The 24,229-nt window shown below is 34.6% G+C and overlaps 1 protein-coding gene and 1 long non-coding RNA gene across 2 annotated transcripts; both read left to right on the top strand.

The window, feature by feature from the left end:
* Nucleotides 1-2,711: 2,711 nt before the first annotated feature.
* LOC142226336 (uncharacterized) lies at nt 2,712-4,109 on the top strand. Its single transcript, XR_012719657.1, has 3 exons — nt 2,712-3,316; nt 3,381-3,486; nt 3,552-4,109. It is a non-coding gene; the product is annotated as an uncharacterized LOC142226336 (long non-coding RNA).
* Nucleotides 4,110-11,305: 7,196 nt separating this feature from the next.
* On the top strand, nt 11,306-23,758 carry Kdm5 (Lysine demethylase 5). Its single transcript, XM_075292973.1, has 4 exons — nt 11,306-12,017; nt 16,937-18,296; nt 18,357-19,768; nt 19,823-23,758. Exons 2-4 carry the CDS (start codon nt 16,973-16,975, stop codon nt 22,301-22,303), a joined length of 5,217 nt encoding a protein of 1,738 aa, XP_075149088.1. The 5' UTR covers nt 11,306-12,017; nt 16,937-16,972; the 3' UTR covers nt 22,304-23,758.
* Nucleotides 23,759-24,229: the final 471 nt, after the last annotated feature.

The raw sequence follows: 24,229 nt of genomic DNA, 5'->3' as shown, positions 1-24,229 counted from the left end.
TTTTTTGCATCACAACAAATATTAATCAAGCGCGATTCAATAAATGGTAAAAGTAACTGAAAATACGTAAATGTCGCACTAATAGATTTTCCTAGCCGTTATTTTCTAATTAAATAGTGTTATTTTCTAATTAAATAGTTACTTTATATATCAGAGTCGTAGAAGATGTTGCTTCTTCACCTTGTACTCTGTTCTAAATGTAAAAAACTTCTTCAATAATGTTTTTCACAAAAACACCAAAAAATGACTTAAAAAGTATTGTAAGAAAATTAGCTTGAGTTGAAAGTGGGTTATTTTATGTTTATGGTATGAACCTTTTTGCTATGTTTAAATGAATTATATTTCAATAAATTGGGAAATAAATGTTTTTCTTTTATTTGAAAAAGTGTGCTCTATTCTTTTCGTATGTGCTCTTTTTATAAGCTGAATGTGCTCTTTTTGCCTCTTCAAAATCTGGCATCCCTACTTTGGGCTATTCCCCATCAAGTTATAATAAAATCTGCAACAAATATGTATAATTTTATGCCTTTATTTACTGAGTCGAACTTAATACCCACCTTTAGGGAGGAAATCTCTGGTAAGTATATATTGAATTAGGTTTTGTAGTTCGACCACATAATAACCATCTGCCATTGGTGTACAAAAATACCTCTATAAAAATAGACAAGCATTATTTCATCCATCTGTATATTATATCTAACAATTGGTTAGGGTAATAATAAATAACATCGAGGGCGGCTGCATCAACAAATAATATGAGATTACGACACCAATGCAAAGTTGGTCCAACATACTACCATGCACTTACAATTGCCAAATGTTAGTTGTTCTGACAGATATCATTGATAGTTGATGGAACCACCCGCTTTCGGTTGTCAAATAATTGAGGCAACGAATTTGTTTTCTGGGTGAAATAAATGGGAAAAACGAATAAGCAAAGGCTTTGAAGAATTTAGGGATGTGAAAATAACTTGAAATTTTTTCAAGTTTGAGTTTAAGCCTAGTACTAAGACCACGTTTTCGCGCGAAAAACTGTTATACTCCATACAAAAAACGTTATGCTTAGTACTAAGTTCGTTTATGCGAAAAACGAATGTCTTCATATATCTCCGTAAATATCGTATCAATCCCAGGAATGTTAACTTATTTATGCGAAATAATATGCCTGCCTATTTTTTCGTGCGAAAAATCCAGGGTTGTATAAATATGTGTCTGAAAATGCTCAAAACAAAGATTTCGCATTTATTCCGCGCTAACGTTTTTTTATATGGAGTATAACAGTTTTTCGTGCGAAAACGTGATCTTAGTACTAGGCTTTAGCGCGGAATAAATGCGAAATCTTTGTTTTGAGCATTTTCAAACACATATTTATACAACCCTGGATATTTCGCACGAAAAAATAGGCAGGCATATTATTTTGCATAAATAAGTTAACATCCCTGGGTTTGAAACCCTATTTACGGAGATAGATGAAGATATTCGTTTTTCGCAGAAACGAACTTAGTACTAAGCATTAGCCGCTAAAGTGAAAACTAAATCAGTAAAAAAAAGGCATAAAATTATGCATATTTGTTGCATATTTTATTATAACTTGATGGGAAATTGCCCAAAGCAAATTTTCCCAAAGTTTGTATTCCTTAAAATGGATTATTAAAGAAAAGTAATCGTGAAAAATGACGATTATGGTTATTAAGTTCGAGTTTAGCCGCTAAAATTGGGATTTTTTGGGAAGGATTTTTTATTTTGAATCCCGGAATTTTTCGGGATCCTAGCTTTCTTTCTTTTATTTCAGAAATATTCCAAAAGCTGATATTACAGTTAAAACGAATATTCTAAAATTTTATTACACTTACAGTGAACCCACCAGGAAAAAAAAGTTAATTGCTTTTATAAAATTTTAAATATTTAAAAAAAAAATAAAAAAAAAATTTAGAAACATTTAACTAAACAGTATTACAAATGCTGGCTTCCCGCCGATAACACAAAAATAAGTAAATATTTGTCGACAAATTCAATAAAATTTATTAGAAATTGATAATTTAAAGAAAAATTAAAAACTAAAAATTATTTCGAAAGGAAGAAAATCGAGTTCAAAAATTGGAATTTCAATTTACAAATTTAAAGAAATCTCCAAATCTTTATAATTATTCTGTGTACAATTTTTTAACGGTTTTTTAATTCATTAAACCAAAGTGCGCAAAAAAAGATAATAATGCCATGAACTAAATTGGCTTTAGTGAAATAGAGAGTTCACAGTTTTTTGGGTTATAATTTTAAAAAAGCTTTAAAGAGCATTGTTTTTCAATTTGCATGAATTCGCTCAATATATTTTACCTCATAGCAGCGGCATTTATTTTTTAATTTTTTTTTTGGTATAAGTTAATAAAAAGAATGTGCCGCTCTTCAAAAATAATTCACTTTTTTCGACGTTTACCACTTTTTGTACCACTTTTTGAAAATTCTCAACGGTTCGCTCCGTACTTCTTTTTATTTTTATTAGGTATTGGTCGCAGTATTCGTGAAGTACTTAATTCTAGGCTCATTACTCGAGCTATGCCAGAAATGTATCCACAAGTTGAAGAAGTACTAACAGCATTTGCGAAAAGTCTGCCGTCGTCACAAAGTCGCAAAGCTTGTCTATCGTATGATGAAATCAATGTAACGGCTGATATTGACGATGATACACGTTTATGTCGAGTATTTGCTTTGAATGGTATTGGAAGCGACTGGCAGTGTATATTGTCCTACGACATTATCGAAAATGGTCTAAATACAATCGGACGATTAAAGAATTCAATAGCCCAACGCATTTGCGTTGCCTATGAATGTGGATTTGATGTAATTTGCGTTTCCGCCGATCAATGTCCAATTTCCCAAAAATTGTATAGTATTTGTAAAACCTTTAATAGTGGGGATAATTTCAAGGCCAAATACTTGCCGCAACTGTCTTCCTGCAATCCGTTAGACAAGAAAATATCCCAATAAACACAGGATGAGCGTTTTTCAAATGCAACAACTTTTCAGTTTGAGGGTAAATATAATTTTCAACATAAATTCAACTTGACTTGAAATAGCTCATCTTCAATAAATCTTCAAACTGTTTGCGAATTACTTCCAATTTGCCAAAATGTTGACGAAATCTTTGAAAAGTTGTTGAAGATAATATGAGAAAACTTTGACAAAACACTACCCTAAAATGCAACGAAACACCCATGTGGTTTTCAATACTTATTTGTGCAACGAAGTTCGTGGTCAATTGCAAGAAATAAAAAAATGGAAAATTTTAGACAAATAACCAAATAGTTTATAAAAATAGGTAAGTGAAAATAAAAAATGAAATAAAACTTTAAGGAAGTCACTAAATGTATATCTCTTTGCAGAAAACTAAAATTATGGATTCTACGTTCTTGAAAACATTAAAAAGCTGACCGATGAAAAAATGGTGGACAATTAACTGGAACTGCTTCAAATAGTTTATAATAATTGGTACGTCAATATGAAAAATTAAATCAACACTTTAGAGAATTCACTAAATTTAAATCTCTTTGCAGAAAACCAAAATCTTTGGATGCTACATTCTTGCAAACATTAAGAAGACGACCAATGAAAAATGAGTGGCTTATCGACAAGAAAAAGTTTCCAGAAACATTACAAGTGCAACCAATTAAAATTGTTAAAAACAACAAATTGTTGAAATCAACAACTTCTGGATGAAAATGGGCATCACATCGTCAGTTTAATTCATATGATATTATCAGTTTAAAATGGATATTTTGTGAATTCCTTCTGCTGGAAATCAATTCTAACACGCGGTCCAGTACGTTCCTAATTTCAAATTGCCCGCTTGTTAATAAATTTTAATGCTGTTTTATGACACCAAATCGAAGGAAAACGAATTATCAATGCAAAAGTGTTTACTAATAATGTTTAAGATATTTAAAGTGTTGTTGTTTTTTTTTTGTTCTTATTTGTTGATATGTTTAATAAGATTATTATTTATCGATTGGTATTGTAGTGTATTATGTAGTGTAGTGTATTATTATATATTTTATTTTGATGAAAATGAATAAATTATACAAAATTCATAGAATTTTGGCTTTGACTTTCAATTTGAAGTGGGGATATCATTCATACAAATTTAGGTTGATAAGTATTTGCAACGATGTTAATTTTGAATTTGACTCGCATCGGAAATTGTTTGACAAATTATTGAGTAGCGATGCATTTCAATTTGAGGATAACACTTGAGATATTATTGCTAATGTGTTGAATTTCACTGTTGAGGGTAATGTCTGTTTTATGTTGAGAACGCGATTTTCTCAACAATTTCTCAACTTGAATATTACCCTAATCCTTTGAAAAAATGTTTGAAAAATTGTTGAAATTTAGCATTTTTCAAACGTTTGTGTTTATTGGGATGGTTCATTCCCGATCTAACACATTTGCTAATTGGGATAACTAATGCCATATTAAAAGGCCACTTTGACGTTGATGGCGACATGATAACGAGAGCCAAAAACTTTTACCCGGAAGCTTGCGTACAACATTTCCGTCCAAAAGGATATTACTACGGTATTAGAGTCTTCGAAGCGGTACAGGATGTGTTCTCAAACGCAGTAATAAATAAAATAAAGGAAATTGTTATTGCAAAGCCATTTGAATTAATGTTGAAGATGGAATTCACTATCAAATTGATATGAAAATACTAAGAAATACATGATTACTTACCATCAGCCACTTGCTCCTCCACTTCACCCGTGTTTACTTGCTCCATCTCCACTACTTCACCCATGTCCACTTCCACCTTGTGCACAGCTTCAACGTATTCGATGCCTTCTGAAATTGCGCTCATTTTAATTAAACAAGTAAGTGTCACGTATCATACGATACGTCTCTTTTAACTGCATCATATTTGATATTAATTTTTGTATTGATATGGTAACTCTGATATATATTTTGAAATAAGTCTTACTTTAACCGCTGACGAGAAGAGACGAATAAAATGAATTATTAAACTTAACGGGTTGAGCGTTTATTTTCACACTTGGATATCCTGACAAATATTCAGAAGTGGGATAGCCCAACTAGCAGTGGAGTATATCAAGCGTTTACAGAACGAAATAAGTGGTTAAAAATCGACGAGGAGTTTGTTTCAAGAATAGCTGTGGAATTAATTGGAAGCTGGGGTAGTTCTATCTTTGAGTGCAGCGTTTGCCGAAGAATTTGGAGTGTGTGTCACTAAAATTCTTGAGGGTAGAATGGATTACAGCCGGTGCACAATTGTGGAGCTGAAAACAAAACTCAAAATTCGTAATTTGAGGACTTCGGGCAATAAAGCAGAATTGGTGGCAAGACTGCAAGAGTTTGATGTGAAAAATCCCGATTATATTGAGTCTGTGGAGTCAGAAGATTTGTTGTTAGGATTCGAAGAATTGGAAGAAGTGTCACCAAATCTACAAATGGAAGAAATGCAAAGAAAAATGAATTGCCTGATGGAGGTAGTTGGTGCATTGACAAAGAAAATAGAATCCATTGAAAAATCTAATCAAAATTGTGAAATAGTTGAACAAGCAGGATCATGCTCGCACGAATTGTTGGTTGATATACCTGTGACAGTATGTGTGAATACCCAAACAACGTGCACAACTACTACAACAACGAGCATGTCTGTAACAACATTGGCTGATGCAATACATGGGCAAAATCAAATAAGAATGACGCCACGCGAAGTCGAGACATTGTCGCGCAGCCATGCACAAAGTTCGTTAGATTCAAATGCTGCGTCGATGTACACGAACACAATCGCATATGCGAGGGCGACAGCTCAACAGAATGCAAACCAATACCAATTGAATGGCAGTGCACCAGAATTTGTGCCACAGGAAAATATTCAAAGTCATTCTATAAGTGAGATTATGCGAATGTTGCCGGAATTTGATCCGTGTAAATCGGACATTTCCTCAGTGAAATTTGTGGAGCGGATTGAGCAACTGAAAAGGGCATATGGATGGAATGATTCGATAATTCTTTTTGCGGTACAGGGCAATTTGCGAGGAGCTGCGAAATTGTGGATTGATGGCCAAAATGTATTTTGTCGTTGGACAGAGTTTGTGAGTGCGTTTTTAGGAGATTTTCCTAGTGTTAGTAATTCAGCTGATGCTCACATAGAGATGATGAATTCGCGAATGAACAAAAATGAATCAATAACCGAATATTATTATCGAATGTTATCGATTGGTCGTCGGGGAAACATTAATGATGATGGTATAATAAAATATATTGTGAATGGTCTCAATGATGGACAATTACGGAAAACATTAAGTGCTATGAATTTTGTGTCGGTTTCCGAATTATTTAAAACATTAAATAAAGTGGAAGAAGAGAATAGACTGATGAATTTCTCTAGTGGTGGATCGAGAAAAATATATCATAAAACTGTGAAAGGCGATGATGCAAGTGTTCGCACAAATATTAACAATAAGGAAAATGATCAACAAAGATCGGGTCCGATTTGTTTTAATTGCCGTGAAAGAGGGCATATAGCCAAAAATTGTAGTCTCAAGGCAAAGAAAAATAAATGTACAAGATGTAACGCGAGTGGTCATAATTCAGACAGTTGCCCGTTATCATCGGTGAATTTGATTGAGGAAAGAAACGAATCTGTGAACCATGAGGAAATTTTTAAAGAAGTGAACATTGAAAATATGAAATTTCGTGCATTGATAGATTCGGGTAGTGGTAAGTCATTAATGGCAGAAAAAGTTTCTCGAATGATAAATAGGCCGATAATAATGTGTGAAGAGAAACTATGTGGTTTCGGTGGTGGTGAATATATATGTCGCAGAAAAGTGCAAACGAACATAAAGATTGATAGTGTTCATATCGATTCCGAATTTTTAGTTGTCGAGGATAGAATTATGAACTATGAAATTATAATCGGAAGAGACATTCTATCGAAAAATCGAGTGGTAATGGAAAATGGATCATGTAGTGTTGTGGCAATAAACGGTCAAGAATTGGATGTGGATGATACACTTTGTAATAGTGAAAAATATGAACTGCAAAAACTTTTGAACAAACATACCAAATGTTTCGCCGAAAATTTGAAAAACATTGGCAAGTGTAATGTGGTGGAAATGGAAATTAAAGTGAATTCACAAAGACCTGTATCTAGAAATCCGTATAACATCCCAATTCCAAAACAGAAGGTTGTGGAAAGTATAATTAGTGAATTACTGGAAACGGACATAATTCGTCCATCACAATCGGTATATGCATCGCCAATAGTGCTCGTGGCAAAACAGAATGGTGAAGATAGGCTATGTGTAGACTATCGTGAATTGAATTCATTGACGGAGAAACAACCATGGCCGATGCCAACAGTCGAAGGCGTGTTGCAGAAAATGTCTGGTAAGAAATATTTTACTATTTTGGATATGATGTCTGGGTATTATCAGATCCCGATAAAGGACGACTCGAAATGTTACACAGCTTTTGTGACTCATAGTGGGCATTATGAGTTTAATAGAATGCCGTTCGGATTGAAAAATGCTCCGTGTTATTTCCAACGGATGATGTCGATAGTTTTGGAGCCAATTAAAGAGCATGTTGTGAGTTATGTGGATGAAATTATCATAGCTTCAGATACAATAGCAGATAATATTGAGAGGCTCGAGATATTTTTGAGAGTTTGCCAGAATAATGGATTAACTCTTCGCTTGTCCAAATGTTCGTTTTTGAGAAATTCTGTTACATTTTTGGGTCATGAACTTAATAAGGATGGATTGATGCCGGGAAAAATAAAAACGCTTGCGGTTAAGAATTTTCCAGTTCCGAGAAACGTGGCAGATGTGAGACGTTTTATGGGCTTAACCGGATTCTTTAGAAAGTTCATAGAAAATTATTCATTGATTGCCGCACCATTGAATAGATTAACAAGAAAAGATGTAGAATTTGTCTGGACAGATGAGTGTGAGAAGTCGTATCGGATGTTGATCCATTTATTAACGAGCAAACCAGTACTTGATATTTACGATGTTACGAAACTGCATGAGCTACATACGGATGCGTGTGCTCAGGGGATAGCAGGTATATTGATGCAAAGGGGTGATAGTGGCGATTTGAGGCCAATAGCTTATTTCAGCAGATTATGTTCGGAGGCTGAACGGAAATATCATTCATATGAACTAGAAGTGCTAGCTGTTGTAGAGTCATGTCAACGTTTCCGCATCTATCTACTTGGAAAACCATTTACTATCGTAACGGATTGCTCCGCAATATCAAGTCTCAAAGTTTCGAAACCAATTATACCAAGAGTGGCAAGATGGTATTTAAAATTGATGGAGTATGATTATCAACTGGTACACCGTGAAGGGGGCAAAATGCGTCACGTCGATGCACTGAGTCGTGCGCCTGTGGAAAAAATAGTTGATAATATTCAAGATATAAGTGACAAAATCATGCTCATAAAGCCAGAAACAAATGATTGGGTGTATATGATGCAGAGGGAAGATGATAATCTGAAAGAAATAATTGATGTTATGCAAGGACGAAAGCAATCAGATCAAATAAAGGCGTATAGAAACGAATATACTTTGGCAAATAACAGATTAATGAGAAAAGGTGAAGGAGGATGTCTTCAGCTAGTAGTCCCAAAGGGTTTGCGATGGCGTATTGTGAAATTGTGTCATGATGACGCAGGACATCCGGCACTCGAGAATACGTTGAAACGAATCGCGAAAACTTTTTGGTTCCCGCGAGCGAGAAATTTTGTCAAAAATTATTTGAAAACATGTGTTGAATGTTGCTACTCTAAAGATACAAGTCCGAAGGAGTGTGAACTATATGGTATGGATATACCAAAGTTTCCGTTTGAGACTTTGCATTTAGACCATCTGGGTCCATTTATTAAGAGCCGCAAAGGATTTGAATATCTTTTAGTCATTGTTGATGCATTAACAAGATATACTATTCTATGCCCAGTAAGATCAACGAAGACAAAACCAGTTTTGGATGCTTTGGATCAGTTGTCCCTGAGTTTTGGATTGCCGGCGATACTCGTCACAGATCGTGGTACTGCGTTTACTTCGCAAAGTTTCGAGAAGTATTGCTTGGAAAATAATATGAGACATATAAAAGTTGCTGTTCGAACACCAAGGGCTAATGGATTAGCCGAAAGAGTCAACAAATCGATTTTGTCATATTTGAAATCGTCTGTGACCGATGCAAAAGATTGGGATACCCTAGTCAGAAGTCTCCAGTGGAATCTGAACACTCATATTAACAGCACAACGAAGTATGCACCAATTGATTTAGTATTGGATTTTCCTGTTCGTGATATTTCTGGCAATAAATTGTTAGTGGCAGCACAAGAAGCAAAATGTGATGCCGAATCAACTATGAATCAAAAACGGGAAGATGCTATCAAGAACATAGAACAAGCAAGGAAGACATGGAAAGCAAGGTTTGATTCCAAACACAAGAGGCCGCATAAATATGAAGAAGGTGATTTAGTTTTGATCAGAGGTGCTATTCCAAGTACCGGTGAGTCCAGAAAACTCGAAGTACGATATAAGGGGCCATATATGATTAAGAGGGTTCTTCGTTTTGACCGATATGTTGTGGAGGACATTGATGATGCTCACAGAAATCAGCGTAAATTCTCGACAATTGCAAGTAGTGATGGAATGAAGCCATGGTGTTCCTTGTACCCAGATGTAGATGATGATTTTGATCCTGGGGTTGAGTCAACCGAGGACTGACTCGAGGGCGAGTCCATCAGGAAGGGCCGAGTTGTCACGTATCATACGATACGTCTCTTTTAACTGCATCATATTTGATATTAATTTTTGTATTGATATGGTAACTCTGATATATATTTTGAAATAAGTCTTACTTTAACCGCTGACGAGAAGAGACGAATAAAATGAATTATTAAACTTAACGGGTTGAGCGTTTATTTTCACACTTGGATATCCTGACATAAGAGAAGAAGTAAGAGGTGTCTATCTGACAGACAGGGACCGATTTTGGAGGACCATGTGCGCGTCTCCTGCACTAACTTATAATACCCTGTTGAGTATACATACCTCCTCCACAAGCGCCCTCATTGGCGTACTCACAAGCGCCAACGTCGTAGTCGTCCATGTACTCTACTTCCATTTTTTAAGTTTTTAATTATTTTTAAGTTTAAGTTTGTTTAAGTCAACGTTAATTCAACTGTTCAATTAAATTTCAACTTGCATTTACCGTTATCTCATAAACACAAAAGGCGTTCCACCGCGTGTACCAATAAAAAAATCGATTTTCAATATTAATCGAAATTAATTAAATTTCGACAATCGCGAATAAAAATGTACATAAAATTGTACAGATTACACTTAGATGAAGACGCTATTGGTTTTCTTTTTAATCATTTTTGGTATTTTACAGTATTCTTTTGAAAAGTATTCCTCGTGAAATTTTAAATAGAAGTTCATACTCCCATGTTCTGATTTACGAATGCGCGAAACGCAAAACTTTGCATTTGAAATAACTTATGAACTATTCCAGGTTTTGTAGTGAAATTTCTTTCAAATAATTTTCTTATTAATAAGAACTATTTATACAAATGTCATATTATATATCATTATGGTTCACAAAATAGAGAAAATAGAAATAAAAGCGTGAAATTAATTATAAAATTAATAATAAAGCGTGAAATTGAAATTAAAGGTTTTTTTTTGAGAGCATTCCCAACAAATACAAGGATGAGCATTTTTCACAGATAACGCCATATCAATTTGATAATGAATCCCTTATTCAACATTAATTCAAATAGCCTTGCAAATTCCTTGCTTCAATAAATTTTCCAATGGGTTTGAAGCATTAAAATGAAATTTAGATTGAAAAGTTGTTGCTAATATGTTGAAAAATCTTTGCTAAAGTGTTGAATTCCACCGTTGAGGGCAATGTCTGTTTTTTGTTTCTCAACAATTTCTAAAATTGAATATTACCCTAATGCTTTGAAAGCATGTTTGAAAAATTATTGAAATTTAGTATTTTTCAAACGTTTGTGTTTATTGGGTTGAAAAATATTTTTGTGTGAAAACCCGACATTTTATTCGCATTAGTTCTTTGAAAATTGTTTGAAACTACGTTGAATACAAGCATTTTTCCAATCTGTGCGCTTAAATAAAAGTTGTAAAAAGAGACCCGGTTCGTTATTGTTAAAAAAGTAAACCGGTTTTAAGAAATTACTAAAATTTCGATAACTTTAATGATTCGATGATTTAAAGATTCGATGAAAATACATTATAGTGGAAGGTGGAATGTTAAAATGTTACTATATTCGTCGTTTCTACAAATTTAATGAAACTGAAAGCAAATTCGTGAGGTAGCACAGGATTCGAGCTAGCCCGTAAGTGCAGAGATGCTTCGCGTCGTTCAGCAGGATTATATTGGTTAAAGTGAAATAGATTTGTGAAATCATTAATCTAATCTAAATCATTGTCAAAGGGGGAAAATCGGAAAAAAATACGCGAAGTCGAAAACGAATGGCAGAATTAGTACTGTGTTGGCAGTAACCATTATCACGCCGTTCCGTCTGGAGTTTTATAGTTAGTAAATCATCATTTTTGGACAAGACAAAGCAATACATGTTTAATAGCCTACAAATGCGTAGACTTATACTATCATCCAGTTGTATATTCAGAAAAAAGTGAAAATAAACTAAGGGCAAACTTTTAAAGAAAATATCAATCACGCACATTCTTGATGTAGCGTTTGATGGCGTGAAAATATAATTAAACATTGGCTAAAATCGCAAATAAACTAGTGGAGTGACTGCTGCGTGTTCCACGTTTAATAATTACCTTGTGTCCATATTTTAAAATCAAGATAAAATGTACTTTTGTCAAAACATACTACATATATTATGCAAAACATACTGTACTGAATGAATGAACAAAAACTACAAAAGTGACATTTTCTACTGCAAATTTGGTCGCCAGCTAATAGGATAAAGCTCGACTATAAACGTAAGTACAAAAGGGCTGATAATACTTTGTAAATGCATAAAATTATTAGTTAAAAATTCGGAACAACTAATTACTTTGCTGCGAGTAGAGAAAACATATACGAATATTATATATTTGTGTATATAGAAATATACTTGGTATTTATATACATACATGCATAAACGTATTTACGTACATACATGCATATACCAAGAGGTAAATTATAATGATGGTGATTGAAACCAGGGATGCCAAATTATCGAAGAAAATAATAAAGAACCTTAAGAGAGGATAGCTGGCAGACAAGGTTTTTAATAATTTACTGGACATGATCTCAATAGAGCCATAATTTCAACAATCCATTTTAAGTTGAAATATATGTAATGAAGTAAACTCGCTATTACTCATCGCCACATAAATGATTTTAGTACTGGGAATATGTTAATCGTTGTATAAAACGCCCAAATAGAGAAATCGTTACAAGTTCCGTGTAAGATTGAAGACAGACAATGGTGTACAAATATTAAACCTTCCATTTGATTTGACCTAAGGATTAAAAAAAAATGATAAATAGTACGTGTGGTCTAGTTAACAATCACTTTAAATAGTGCAACGACAAAGCGTGGCATCCCTGATTGAAAGTTTTCGTGTTTGTGTGGTACTCAGTTGGCGTAATGGTGGTTGTATGAGAAATTGTGTGTGTGTTGTGTTTCGGTAGAGTTGTTGGGCCTATTTGTGTGTGTAAGTGCTTGTAAGTGGTTGCGTTTTCCTTCGGGTTTGTTTTGTATATTACAGTTTTCTGTTTTGTTCATGCCTGGTAATATAGTAGAGCTGGACAACTTTCGATTCCGGTTGTTTCTCCACGGACCCACTGTCCGCCCTCACACTCCCTAGATGCTTTGTGAACTACACTTGGAAAACATTTACGGCGAGGACGGAATATCTACACACACTTCTGCATTCTGCAAAAAATGGATTCACGTTTCCTATATAAAACACAGTGGGGGGTTTGTATTTATGAGTGTTGCCAGGTTAGGGGTTTCCCCCCAAATTTAGGATCTTTTTCACGTTCATGGGGATTTTTAGGGTAACATTTATTTGGGGGGACTTTTGGGGGTAAAAAAAATACCTTAGGCCTTATGCAGGAAGTCAATCCGAGTTCCTGTAAGCAAGTATGCATTACCATTATTTTCATTATCCTTTTCAATTACCTCTGTTGAAATGACATTTTTAATATTTGACAGATTTAAAAACAAATTATTTTTTTTAACTTAAGGTGAGTACTGTGTTCCGGGTTTCCACCAAAACGCTAAATTAAAAATTATGGAAGAAAACGATCGAGGGATTGAATGAAAAAAAAAAATTGAAATTGAAAAAATTATATTTCTAAGTTAATTGATTGAAAAAAGTAGCCGTGAAAACAAGCTCTGGATTTCAGCTTGAAAACTTAACATAGTACTTACCTTTTGCAGCTAAAAGCATGTTAAGACTTAAATTTTCATTCGATTATGGGCCTCATAGTTTAACACCTACAATTTGAACACTGCAACGACAGATTTAAAATGTTGGGCTCTTTGTGGCGACTAATGTTTATATTTACCCAATTTCGTTATTTTTTTCTACTTTATAAACCGATTTTTTTAATTTAATTTGATTTAAAAAATGTATCTGCTTTTTACTTTTTTAATTGATATACAAATTTGTATTATATACTTTTTATTAAATTTTTAAAATGTATCAGTATAGGACTTTTTTCGCGGATTTTGGTAATCCATTTTGTAATTTTTACATTCTTAAATTTGTGGGACCAATTTAGGCGTTTTTCTTAAGATTTGGGGGGAGGATTCAAAAATGGCAACACTGTTATGGACATCTTCAAAATACGCTTCGGTTTTTGCTTGCCATATTTGTCAATTTATTTCTATATGTCCTCAGAGTCTTTATACATTACACAATGCCAGTACAATCGGAATATAAAAATATAGGTGTATTTTTAACTCGCTTATGGCTTCCTTAGGTTAGTGTATGATGTGGGGAATAACTCAACAAGAACAGGACAATAATCCATATGAATTATTACACCCAAAGGAATTGTTAGTGGAGAAAAGCCTGCTAAAACAGCAAAATGTGTGATGAAAAAGGGAAAACAGTCACTGTCTGCTGAAATAGCAAACATTGTGCGTTAGACCCTGAATTGTAAAAAAATATAACAGCAGAAATCGACTGCTATATTTAGTACACATAGTTAAAAACAAATTATTTTAACTTAAGGTGAGTACTGTGTTCCGGTTTACCACCAAAACGCTGAATTGAAAATACAACAATATATATGAGTACGATTACATTTTTGATTTCTTTTTATCAAGTCTTGTTAAATTATGGAAGAAAAAGATCGAAGGGATTGAATGCGGAACATTTTATATTTCTAAGTTAATATATTCAAAAAAGCAACCGTGAAAATAATTTCAGCTTGAAAACTGAACATAGTACTTACCTTTAGCTGCTAAAAGCATTTTAATATACTTACCCCTATAATCATAAAAGTTAAAGTAAACTTTAAACCTACTATTAACACACAAATTCATTAGATAAACTATCAGTAAATTATTATGAATATTGGTATTAATTTATAACAATAAATAGTATACAAAAGAGAATAATCAAAAGAATCGCAGGCTATTATATATTTTGATAAATTGGCATTACAAAAATAATAGAAATAAATAGAAAGTCAATTATATAAAAAAGAGTACAATAATCACTATATTAGCTATTTAACATTGCCTGGCATATAGTCTAGAAATGAGAATGTACAATAAAATGATTATACAATTGTTTAAATGAATATAACATATTTTAGTGCTATAAGGCGAACTTAATAACGACATTAGGTTAGGTATAGTGGCAGCCCGGTATTTCAGGAAGATATTTTTCTTTGTGTCACGTCTTTTATTTTATTGCTCATATCAGCTACCAGGGTAAAAAAGTACTTTCTTAGAAAATTTTAGGGGTTTTATGTATAATACATGGCGCAGAGTCATTTTAGGTTGAGCAGGTTTTGTATCATTAAATTTGTTAAAATAACACAACTTTTTAAGTTCAACAAATCGTCAATAATATTCTACAAAGAAAGTAAGAAACATTTCGAAGTGTTAATTTACAACCAAAGTGAGAAAGAGTAGAAGTTAAATTCAAAGCAATTATTTGTTGTAGGTGTTCCATTCTTACATTTATTTGCACGTCTAAATTTCTGGCTAAAATATCCAAACTTGTATCTACTTTTGTCTTCACATAATGCAAAAATCGGCCTTGCCTTTCTGTTAATCTGATTCGAGATCAGTAATGGTACCAATATTAAAAAAACTAGTTGACGAACATAAAAATTTACCACTAATTGGTAAAATATTTTATATAAATATTCATTAACATTGTTATTCTTGACACTTTTTAATCATTCCCATTGGCTTTTAATGATTGTTATTATTTCTTCAACCATTTTTTAAATTGTTGCGCATTATATAAATTTATTTTTCAATCTTTATTCACTAATTTCGAAAATATTTTTTAAAAAGAGTAGTCACTAAACCACGTATTGTTCAACTTTTATATCTAGGATTAACGATCCGCCAAGGCTTACATTCGTTTAGTTTTTACTTTATTTTAGTTTACCTTGTTCTACGAACGAAGGCTGAAACTGAGTATAATTGGGCATCTCGTACATTCTTCCGTTGCAACTTTGATATTAAGATGTTTTATTGACGTGTTTAGCGTAGTGTATCTGTAGAAAAGTTGTTTAACCCTTAAATGCAAACTGTATCTTTTAAGATGCAACCAGAAAAAATTATTGTGCCTTAAAATGTTGACCGAATTCTATGCTATCAAGTTTGTTGCATTTAAAACATCATAACGCTATTTTTAAAAATTTCCGGAAAATTTACTTCTGAGAAACCTGCAGTCAAAATTAAAAATCAAGTTTTGACAAAAAATTCAAAAAACTACAAATTGGATGTAAAATAATATTTACCAGATATGAAAGTAAATTTGGTAAAAAAACTGTGTAGTGTAAAAATATCTTTTCTCCACTAAAATCAAATTTAAGTGTTTATAGTCCATTTAGTGGCAGCGGTATGGATACATAGACCAAAAATGTCACAGAAATTTTTATAATTAAAATTTTAATTGAGTTTTGCAAATTTTCTTGTATCAGTTACTTTTTTAATTGCATCCTTTAATTTTTTAATTCTTTTTTTTACAGAAATGCTATCATTTCTGTAAAAGAAGACATTTCAATAATTGGATCAATTCTGTAAAAGAAGACATTTCAATAATTGGATCAATTAATTTTATGATTGAAGACAAAAAGTATTGTTTTCTTTGTATGCTAACTTATATTCAGATCGACAAATTTGAATACAAGTTATGCGAAGATATGAGTATGTGACCATTGGTTAAAAATGGGACACATTACAGCATCAATTCCTGAAATTAGTTGGCCCATAACCATACTCGCTCTGATTCTCTGCGTAATCCACAGTAATTAAGCTAATGTTGTTGGAACAATCTGGTTGGTTCAACAGAAGAAAATAATTGAGAAGGTTCAGCGGTTAAAACTAGAAGTACCCATATGTAATAGGCACTTTTAGTTAATGTGATATTACAATGGACTGAATAGTCTGAGTCTGAAATTAAATCGGGCTGCCACTTTAACCTAACCTAACCGCAATTCTTGAAAGGCAGTAATGCCACGGTAAATGTTTCTTTACAAGGGTGGGGATGTAACTAGAAGTGACAGCAAAATTTGAAGTGCCTTTCGAAACAGAAGAACCTAAATCAAATTTCTTTCGTTTGAAATAGGAATGAAAGCTTTTGTATAAGTTATGATAAGATACACCATAGCATAGCATTATAGAATAATTTGTACATTTTTGATTGTTTTTTAGGTATTTATAAAGTTTAATTATTGTATTGGTGGTATAATGTCAACCAAAGTGTCTGGAAATCAAGATAGTGGCAGCAGCAGCTCTTCAAGCAGTCCAGCTGCATCAACTTCAGTTATCGGCAGCAATGGGTCAACAACACCTGCAAGGCGTCTTCGTACAAGAACGTCAACTAGTGGAAATCTTAGCGGAAGTGAATCCGCACAGAAGAAACACGCCACAAACGCAGAAGCATCTGCATGTTTCAACAACAGCAATGACGATAAATCGAATTCCAGTAAAAAATATCACAATAGTTGCCCACAACCAACCAGCAGTTCTAGAAAAGAAAAGAACCATTTTCAACCGCATAGTTCAAGCACTTTTAATATGAATAAAACAGAAGAGTTTAATTTTGACACACCGCTTGAATGCCCGGTTTTTAAACCTACTCCAGAGGAATTCAAAAATCCGTTGGCTTATATAAGTAAAATTCGACCTATTGCTGAAAAATGTGGAATTGCTAAAATTTTGCCTCCTGAATCATGGTCGCCACCATTTGCAGTTGATGTAGATAAATTAAAATTCACACCTCGAGTTCAGCGTCTCAATGAATTGGAAGCAAAAACTCGTGTCAAATTAAATTTCCTGGATCAGATTGCAAAGTTCTGGGAATTGCAAGGATCTTCACTAAAAATTCCAATGGTGGAGAGAAAAGCTTTAGATTTGTATACGCTACATCGTATGGTGCAAGAAGAGGGAGGTATGGAACAAACAACAAAGGAAAGAAAATGGGCTAAAGTGGCTAATCGAATGTCGTACCCCTCGAGTAAAAGCGTTGGGGCTACGTTAAAAGCACATTACGAACGAATATTACATCCCTTTGAGGTATATACTTCGGGAAAGGTTCTTGGCCAATCTGGGACAACCACAACGACTCCAGATGTAAAAATGGAAGATGGCACGGACTATAAAGCTCATGAAATTCCTACACGTCAGCAGATAGCTCCACCAAATGAAAATAATGCCCGTCGTTCCAAACGTTTTGCAAATTCAAGTGCTAGTTGTGGTCTAGGGACGACAAGAACGCCCTTTAAGACGGAAACGAAGGAAGATTTCAAAAGGGATTTAATGAGTTGTTTCAATGCGTCCGTTGCTCCAAACGCAACAAGAGCAAATGGAGGAAATGGAGGAAATGGAATTTCGAACGCAATACAGAAAAAACCTTCCACCCCGAACACAGCAGTTGCTGATCCTTTAATGAAGTATATTTGCCATATATGCAACCGCGGCGACGTAGAGGAATCGATGCTTCTTTGCGATGGATGTGATGACTCATACCACACTTTTTGTTTGTTGCCACCGCTTTCCAGTATCCCAAAAGGTCAGTTAATTTTACATTTTAGAGATATAAACACTACTTTTTATGTTATGTATTCCATAGGTGAGTGGCTTTGTCCCCGATGTGTAGTGGAGGAAGTTAGCAAACCAACAGAAGCATTTGGATTCGAACAGGCGGAACGCGAATATACATTACAACAGTTTGGACAAATGGCCGATCAATTTAAAATGGACTATTTTAGGAAACCAGTGCATTTGGTACCTACTGAATTAGTGGAACGCGAATTTTGGCGAATTGTGTCTTCTATTGACGAGGACGTAACCGTTGAATATGGCGCAGACCTCCACACAATGGACCACGGATCAGGTTTCCCGACTAAAAGTTCTCTTTATTTGTTGCCCGGAGACCAAGAATATGCTGAGTCTAGCTGGAATTTAAATAATTTACCACTGCTAGAAGACTCAATCCTTGGACATATAAATGCCGACATAAGTGGTATGAATGCACCTTGGATGTATGTAGGAATGTGTTTTGCGGCATTCTGTTGGCACAATGAAGATCATTGGAGTTATTCCATAAATTATTTGCATTGGGGAGAACCTAAAACGTGGTACGGAGTACCCGGAAGTTGTGCAGAACAATTCGAAGAAACTATGAAGCAGGCAGCACCAGAATTATTTGCATCTCAACCAGATTTACTTCATCAATTAGTGACCATAATGAATCCTAACATATTGATGAACAACCGAGTTCCAGTTTATCGCACAGATCAAAATGCTGGAGAATTTGTAATAACTTTCCCTCGAGCATACCACGCAGGCTTCAATCAAGGATACAATTTTGCAGAAGCTGTTAATTTTGCTCCTGCAGATTGGCTCAAAATGGGGCGAGAATGTATTAACCATTACTCTATGCTTCGAAGATTTTGTGTTTTTTCCCATGATGAATTGGTATGTAAAATGGCTCTAGAACCAGCAAAACTAACATTCGGCATAGCAACAGCATGCTACATAGACATGGCAGAAATGGTGGACTCTGAAAAGAAACTGCGTAAATCGCTTCTTGAATGGGGTGTTACAAGAGCAGAGCGTAAAGCCTTTGAACTAATACCAGACGATGAACGCCATTGCCAAGAATGTAATACCACATGTTTCCTTTCAGCGGTTTCTTGCGAGTGCACGAAAGCTATAGTTTGTTTACGGCACTACACTGTACTTTGCACATGTGCACCTGAAAAGCATACACTGCTATACCGTTACACTCTCGATGAAATGCCACTCATGTTGCAAAAGTTAAAGTCAAAAGCGCAAAGTTTCGAGAGGTGGTTATCACGTTGCCGCGACATTGTTGATGCAAATACTCCCACGTCCGTAACTCTGCAAGAACTTCAGGAACTTTGCAAAGAAGCGGAAGTGAAGAAATTTCCCTCATCGCTTCTAATTGATCGCCTGAATGCAGCTGTTTTAGAAGCTGAGAAATGTGTAACCGTGATACAGCAACTAGGCATAAATAAAGTAAGTATGATTACTACAATCAGCGACAAAAATATAATCGTTTTGAAATTGCAGGTTCGAACTCGATCTGATAATAATTTGGAAGCAGCTCAGTACAAACTCACAATGGAAGAGCTTGAGCTCTTTGTTCAAGAAATTGATAATCTGTGTTGCACAATTGACGAAGGAGTTTCGGTTCGTGAACTTTTAGTTTTGGGAAAAAATTTTTTGGAACGCACAGAAGAAGTTTTGAAATTGCCATTAGAAGCGGTGGAAGAATCTGAGTTGGAGTCGATAATCGGAGAAGGGAATTCTTTGCGTATAGAACTTCCCCAAATACAACATTTAATTATGCGACATAAGCAGTTTAAGTGGTATCGACGTTCACAAGGACTTCGCGCTGGTACCTCAAAACTGACATATGAGGATATTAAAAATTTATTAAACGTAGCTGCTGCGGAAATTGCACCCACGGAGCCAGTAATTGACAAAGAGGTTAGAAAATTACAGGAAATCGGAGCGTCAATTGAAGCTTGGGAAAGCCAGGCCAATAAGTATTTTAATTGCACAGTACAGCGATATGAATTGGAAGAAATCGATCAGTTCCTTAAAACAGCTGTGGATATTGAGGGACAAGTGCCTTCATATGCATTATTGAAGGATGCTTTAAAAAAGGCAAAGGATTGGCTTCGATCTGTCGAACAGCTACAAGCCAACGACCACTTCCCCTACTGTCATACTCTTGAAGCTATAGTAGCTCGAGGTTCTAATATTCCCATTAAACTTGAAGAGCTTATAGGAATGCAAGGACATATCAAAAGCGCACACGACTGGAAAGAAAATACGGAGAAAGCTTTCTTAAAAAGAAATACGTTTTACTCATTGTTAGAAGTGTTGATGCCCAGAGCAGAGCCCGTGATAATAGATTCCGATTTGAAAAAGCCTTTTGAAGAAGATTTTGTTAAAGAAATGAACCCAGCGCAAATAGTAGATTCATTTAAACTAGCGGAAGAAAAAGAGTTGCAAGATATGAGAGACCTTAGAAGGCAGAATATGGATAAAAAGCCATCAAGCGACGAATATTGCCTGTGCAAAGCCTCGTTCCATGGAGTAATGTTCAATTGTCAGCTGTGCAAGGATTGGTTTCATGAAGACTGTGTGCCGCCGCCGTCGCAGTTGCGTGGCACATGCCAAGTGGAAGATGGGCCACATCTGAAATGGTTGTGTCCATCATGCGTACGTTCGAAGAGACCGCGCTTAGAAACAATATTACCCCTTCTTGTTTCATTACAAACTCTACCTATTCGATTGCCCGAGGATGAAGCATTGCGCTGTCTTGCTGAACGGGCGATGAATTGGCAGGATAGGGCACGTAAAGCACTAGGATGTCCCGATGTAACAGCTGCTCTAGAAGTTATCGCTGCACAGCAGCGCAACAAGCCGAAAAAACGTAAAAGTGGCAAATCAGTTGGGTCTGAACAAAAACCACGGCGCAGCAGCCATCGGACCTCCAAAGATGGTTCAGACAATGCTGATTCCGATGACGAGTATCGTTTACATATTGTTGAAGAAAACTTTAGTAACGATGATGAAGAAGAAGGAGAGACTACTGCTATTGAAGAAATGGGAAGCGCGGACAATAGTCACAGTGTGCAGAAACTTATATCTGAAAGCGATGCCAGGAATCTGGAGGAGCTAATGATGGAAGGCGATCTTTTGGAAGTATCGCTTGATGAATCTAATGAACTCTGGCGTGTTTTGTCTATTATAAGGCCTCCCAATTCTGAAGCAGCTACATTAGTAGAACGCCACCAACAAATGTTAAAACAACAGAATCATAATCACCCCAAACCGCCCTCCAGTGTCAATTCAGCTGCTGAAGATTCCAATGACAGCCTTTTAGTGCAAAGTAGTCCCAATAGCACTAGTAATAGCGGAAATGGCAGACATTCGAGTGCAGCCGTAAAGAAACGTAGGTCTCTTGAACCTGCCACGGGGTGTCCGGTTCCTAGGAAGAAAGTCGCAACTCCGAACAAACAATCTACATCTTCCTCGTCTGCATCGAATAGTACATCTGCTAAGAAGTCGTACAGGAAATCCGAGTGTTCATTGAAAACATCTGATGAAAACTCTGAAAATTTCACACCAACAAAACAGTCTAACGGTAGTTCCCAAACAAATAATTTATCAATTGGTTCACAGAAAAAACACAGAAAACGCGTTGGTAATAACAACAATAGTAATAATACTAGTTCTGCAAGTCAAAAGAAAAGCTCTCAAAGAGCTCAAATGACCCAGCAGGACGATGATGAGGAAGAATGCCGAGCAGAAAATTGTCACAAACCAACTGGTAGAGAAGTGGATTGGGTTCAGTGTGATGGGGGCTGTAACGAATGGTTCCATATGTATTGTGTTGGACTTAATCGAAGTCAAATAAAAGCTGACGACGACTACATCTGTATACGTTGTTCAAAGAATGTGACTGTTGCAGTATCCAGTGGAATTACGTCAACTATGACATCTCAACAAAAAGGCCGATCACAAGCCACACGATAAGAAACCTTAGCCACCATGTATACATAGTAAATATTTGATCGATATTAATGATTATTTTGTTATGAGTTCTACTTATACTACGGGCAAGAATCTATGAAAGCAAACAATATACTGCTACTTCAATACTATTTATTTTTATACTATGAGTTTTCACAACTAAGCTGTGTCTACATAAATTTCTCTTCGATTTGAAGTTATCAGTCCTTATAAAGTTTTTGGTCCTATCCAATTAAACTACCGATTGATATGAGAGTTTGAAAAGTTTGTTTTCATACAGCAGCAAAAAAATATTTGCTCATTTTTGGCTGCATTACAATCACATGTTTCTTTGTCGGCAAAGCTAACCGATGTATGTAATTTTATTTAAATATTAATTTAGTTTGTATTTTATTTTTACGCCTATTTAGTAAGTAGTGTATCTCTACATATGTATGTAAATAAATATATAATATATGTATATACATATATAGGCTTCGATTGTAAGAAGAAGCTTTGTGTGTATTGTTCGCATAGGACTTTCACATCGGATATGCCGTTTCGTATATCGATCTTCATTGGCAAACAATTATCTCGAACAAGCTACTCACTACACCGCAAATAACTAAAAGTACATAGCATGTCCCTAGGGTACAATGGCAAAAGAATACAATGGCAACTGAAATAATGAAACCCATGAAATCGGGCGTGTGTTTTTTGCCGTTATAAATGTATTGAATTGTGTGTGTTGGTGCCACTTGCTATTCCATTTAATAAATATCTCATCTATTATAGCGTTCAACGATAAAATTATAAGACGTTGATATACTTGGAAAGTAACTGTATAATTCGCCACAACGCGAAAATGAGTCAGAAAAAACAACGCATACCAATATGTGAGAAACAAAATAGGATATATCCGGGACCAAATTAAGTGGGCCTTGATTATTTCGAATGCATTGAAGCACTTTAATATATACATATATTTCATAGAAATATATTTATATACATATATAGATGTGTATTTATCTACGAAAATATAAAAAAGAATTGCAAATCGCCCATATGGACAATGAAATCATAACATTTTCATATTGTATATCATTTTACTTTTTATTGTGTAAAGACTAATTTGACACTTTGCATTAATATGTATTCTTCTTGTAATCGTGTCTGTTCTACGTCTCATTTGAGAAGAATAAGTTGGCATCTGAACTTAAATTTCCATATTTTTTTAAATTAAAACGGAATATACCAAGAACACAAAAAACTACATGATTTATACCTATGCCAGAAATAAGGAGCGATGTTATTTACTGTGTGAGGCAATTATGAGAAATGGATTCTTCTGATGTGAGACGTAGAATGCGACTGATTATATTCATACCATATACATGCATATAATATGAATCCTTAAATTTAAATTGATGTAATTCTATAATATTAAATAAATGTAGTATTTTAAAACACCATTTTAAATCCTGTGTTTTACGCAAAATAATTGATGGGCCTCACAAACTTCTTTATTAAGAAAACGCGTTACAAAAGTCTTACTCGAATGTGGCAAATGTTTGGCAATTTGGATTCAATGTAGCCGATCATCGTTGGAGCAATTTTGCAACAATACTAATGTTGTCAGGCTTTCGACTAACTATTATTATTAATTGACGAAAGGGAATTGATGTTGGTTGAGTTCGATAATGGCTACATTTAATTATGTAATTGATAGCCACCCCAGCCCCAATAATTCATGTTGGAAATTTATTCAGAAAGCAATGTTCTGAACAAATTGTTGAGAAACCAAGTTTCTGAATAGACATAACCTCAATAATAGAATCAAATGCATTAACAAGAGTTTCTCATCTTAATATTGAAATGCATTATTACTCGACAAGTTCCAAAACCTTGTTTCTTTTCTTTCTTTTGTCCTACTTTGTCTCTTGGAAACGT

The sequence above is a fragment of the Haematobia irritans genome, chromosome 2, assembly GCF_050003625.1.
Source record: "Haematobia irritans isolate KBUSLIRL chromosome 2, ASM5000362v1, whole genome shotgun sequence".
Lineage (NCBI taxonomy): Eukaryota > Metazoa > Arthropoda > Insecta > Diptera > Muscidae > Haematobia > Haematobia irritans.
Note: the sequence above shows the minus strand (reverse complement) of the source record. Positions and strands in the feature narration are given on the sequence as shown.

Bases quoted from the DNA above. Each gene is read 5' to 3' on its own strand.
- Kdm5 (XM_075292973.1), top strand. From the start codon at position 16,973: ATGTCAACCAAAGTGTCTGGAAATCAAGATAGTGGCAGCAGCAGCTCT. The intron at 18,297-18,356 runs GTCAGTTAATTT...TGTATTCCATAG, and splicing joins GCTTTCCAGTATCCCAAAAG to GTGAGTGGCTTTGTCCCCGA. The intron at 19,769-19,822 runs GTAAGTATGATT...TTGAAATTGCAG, and splicing joins AGCAACTAGGCATAAATAAA to GTTCGAACTCGATCTGATAA.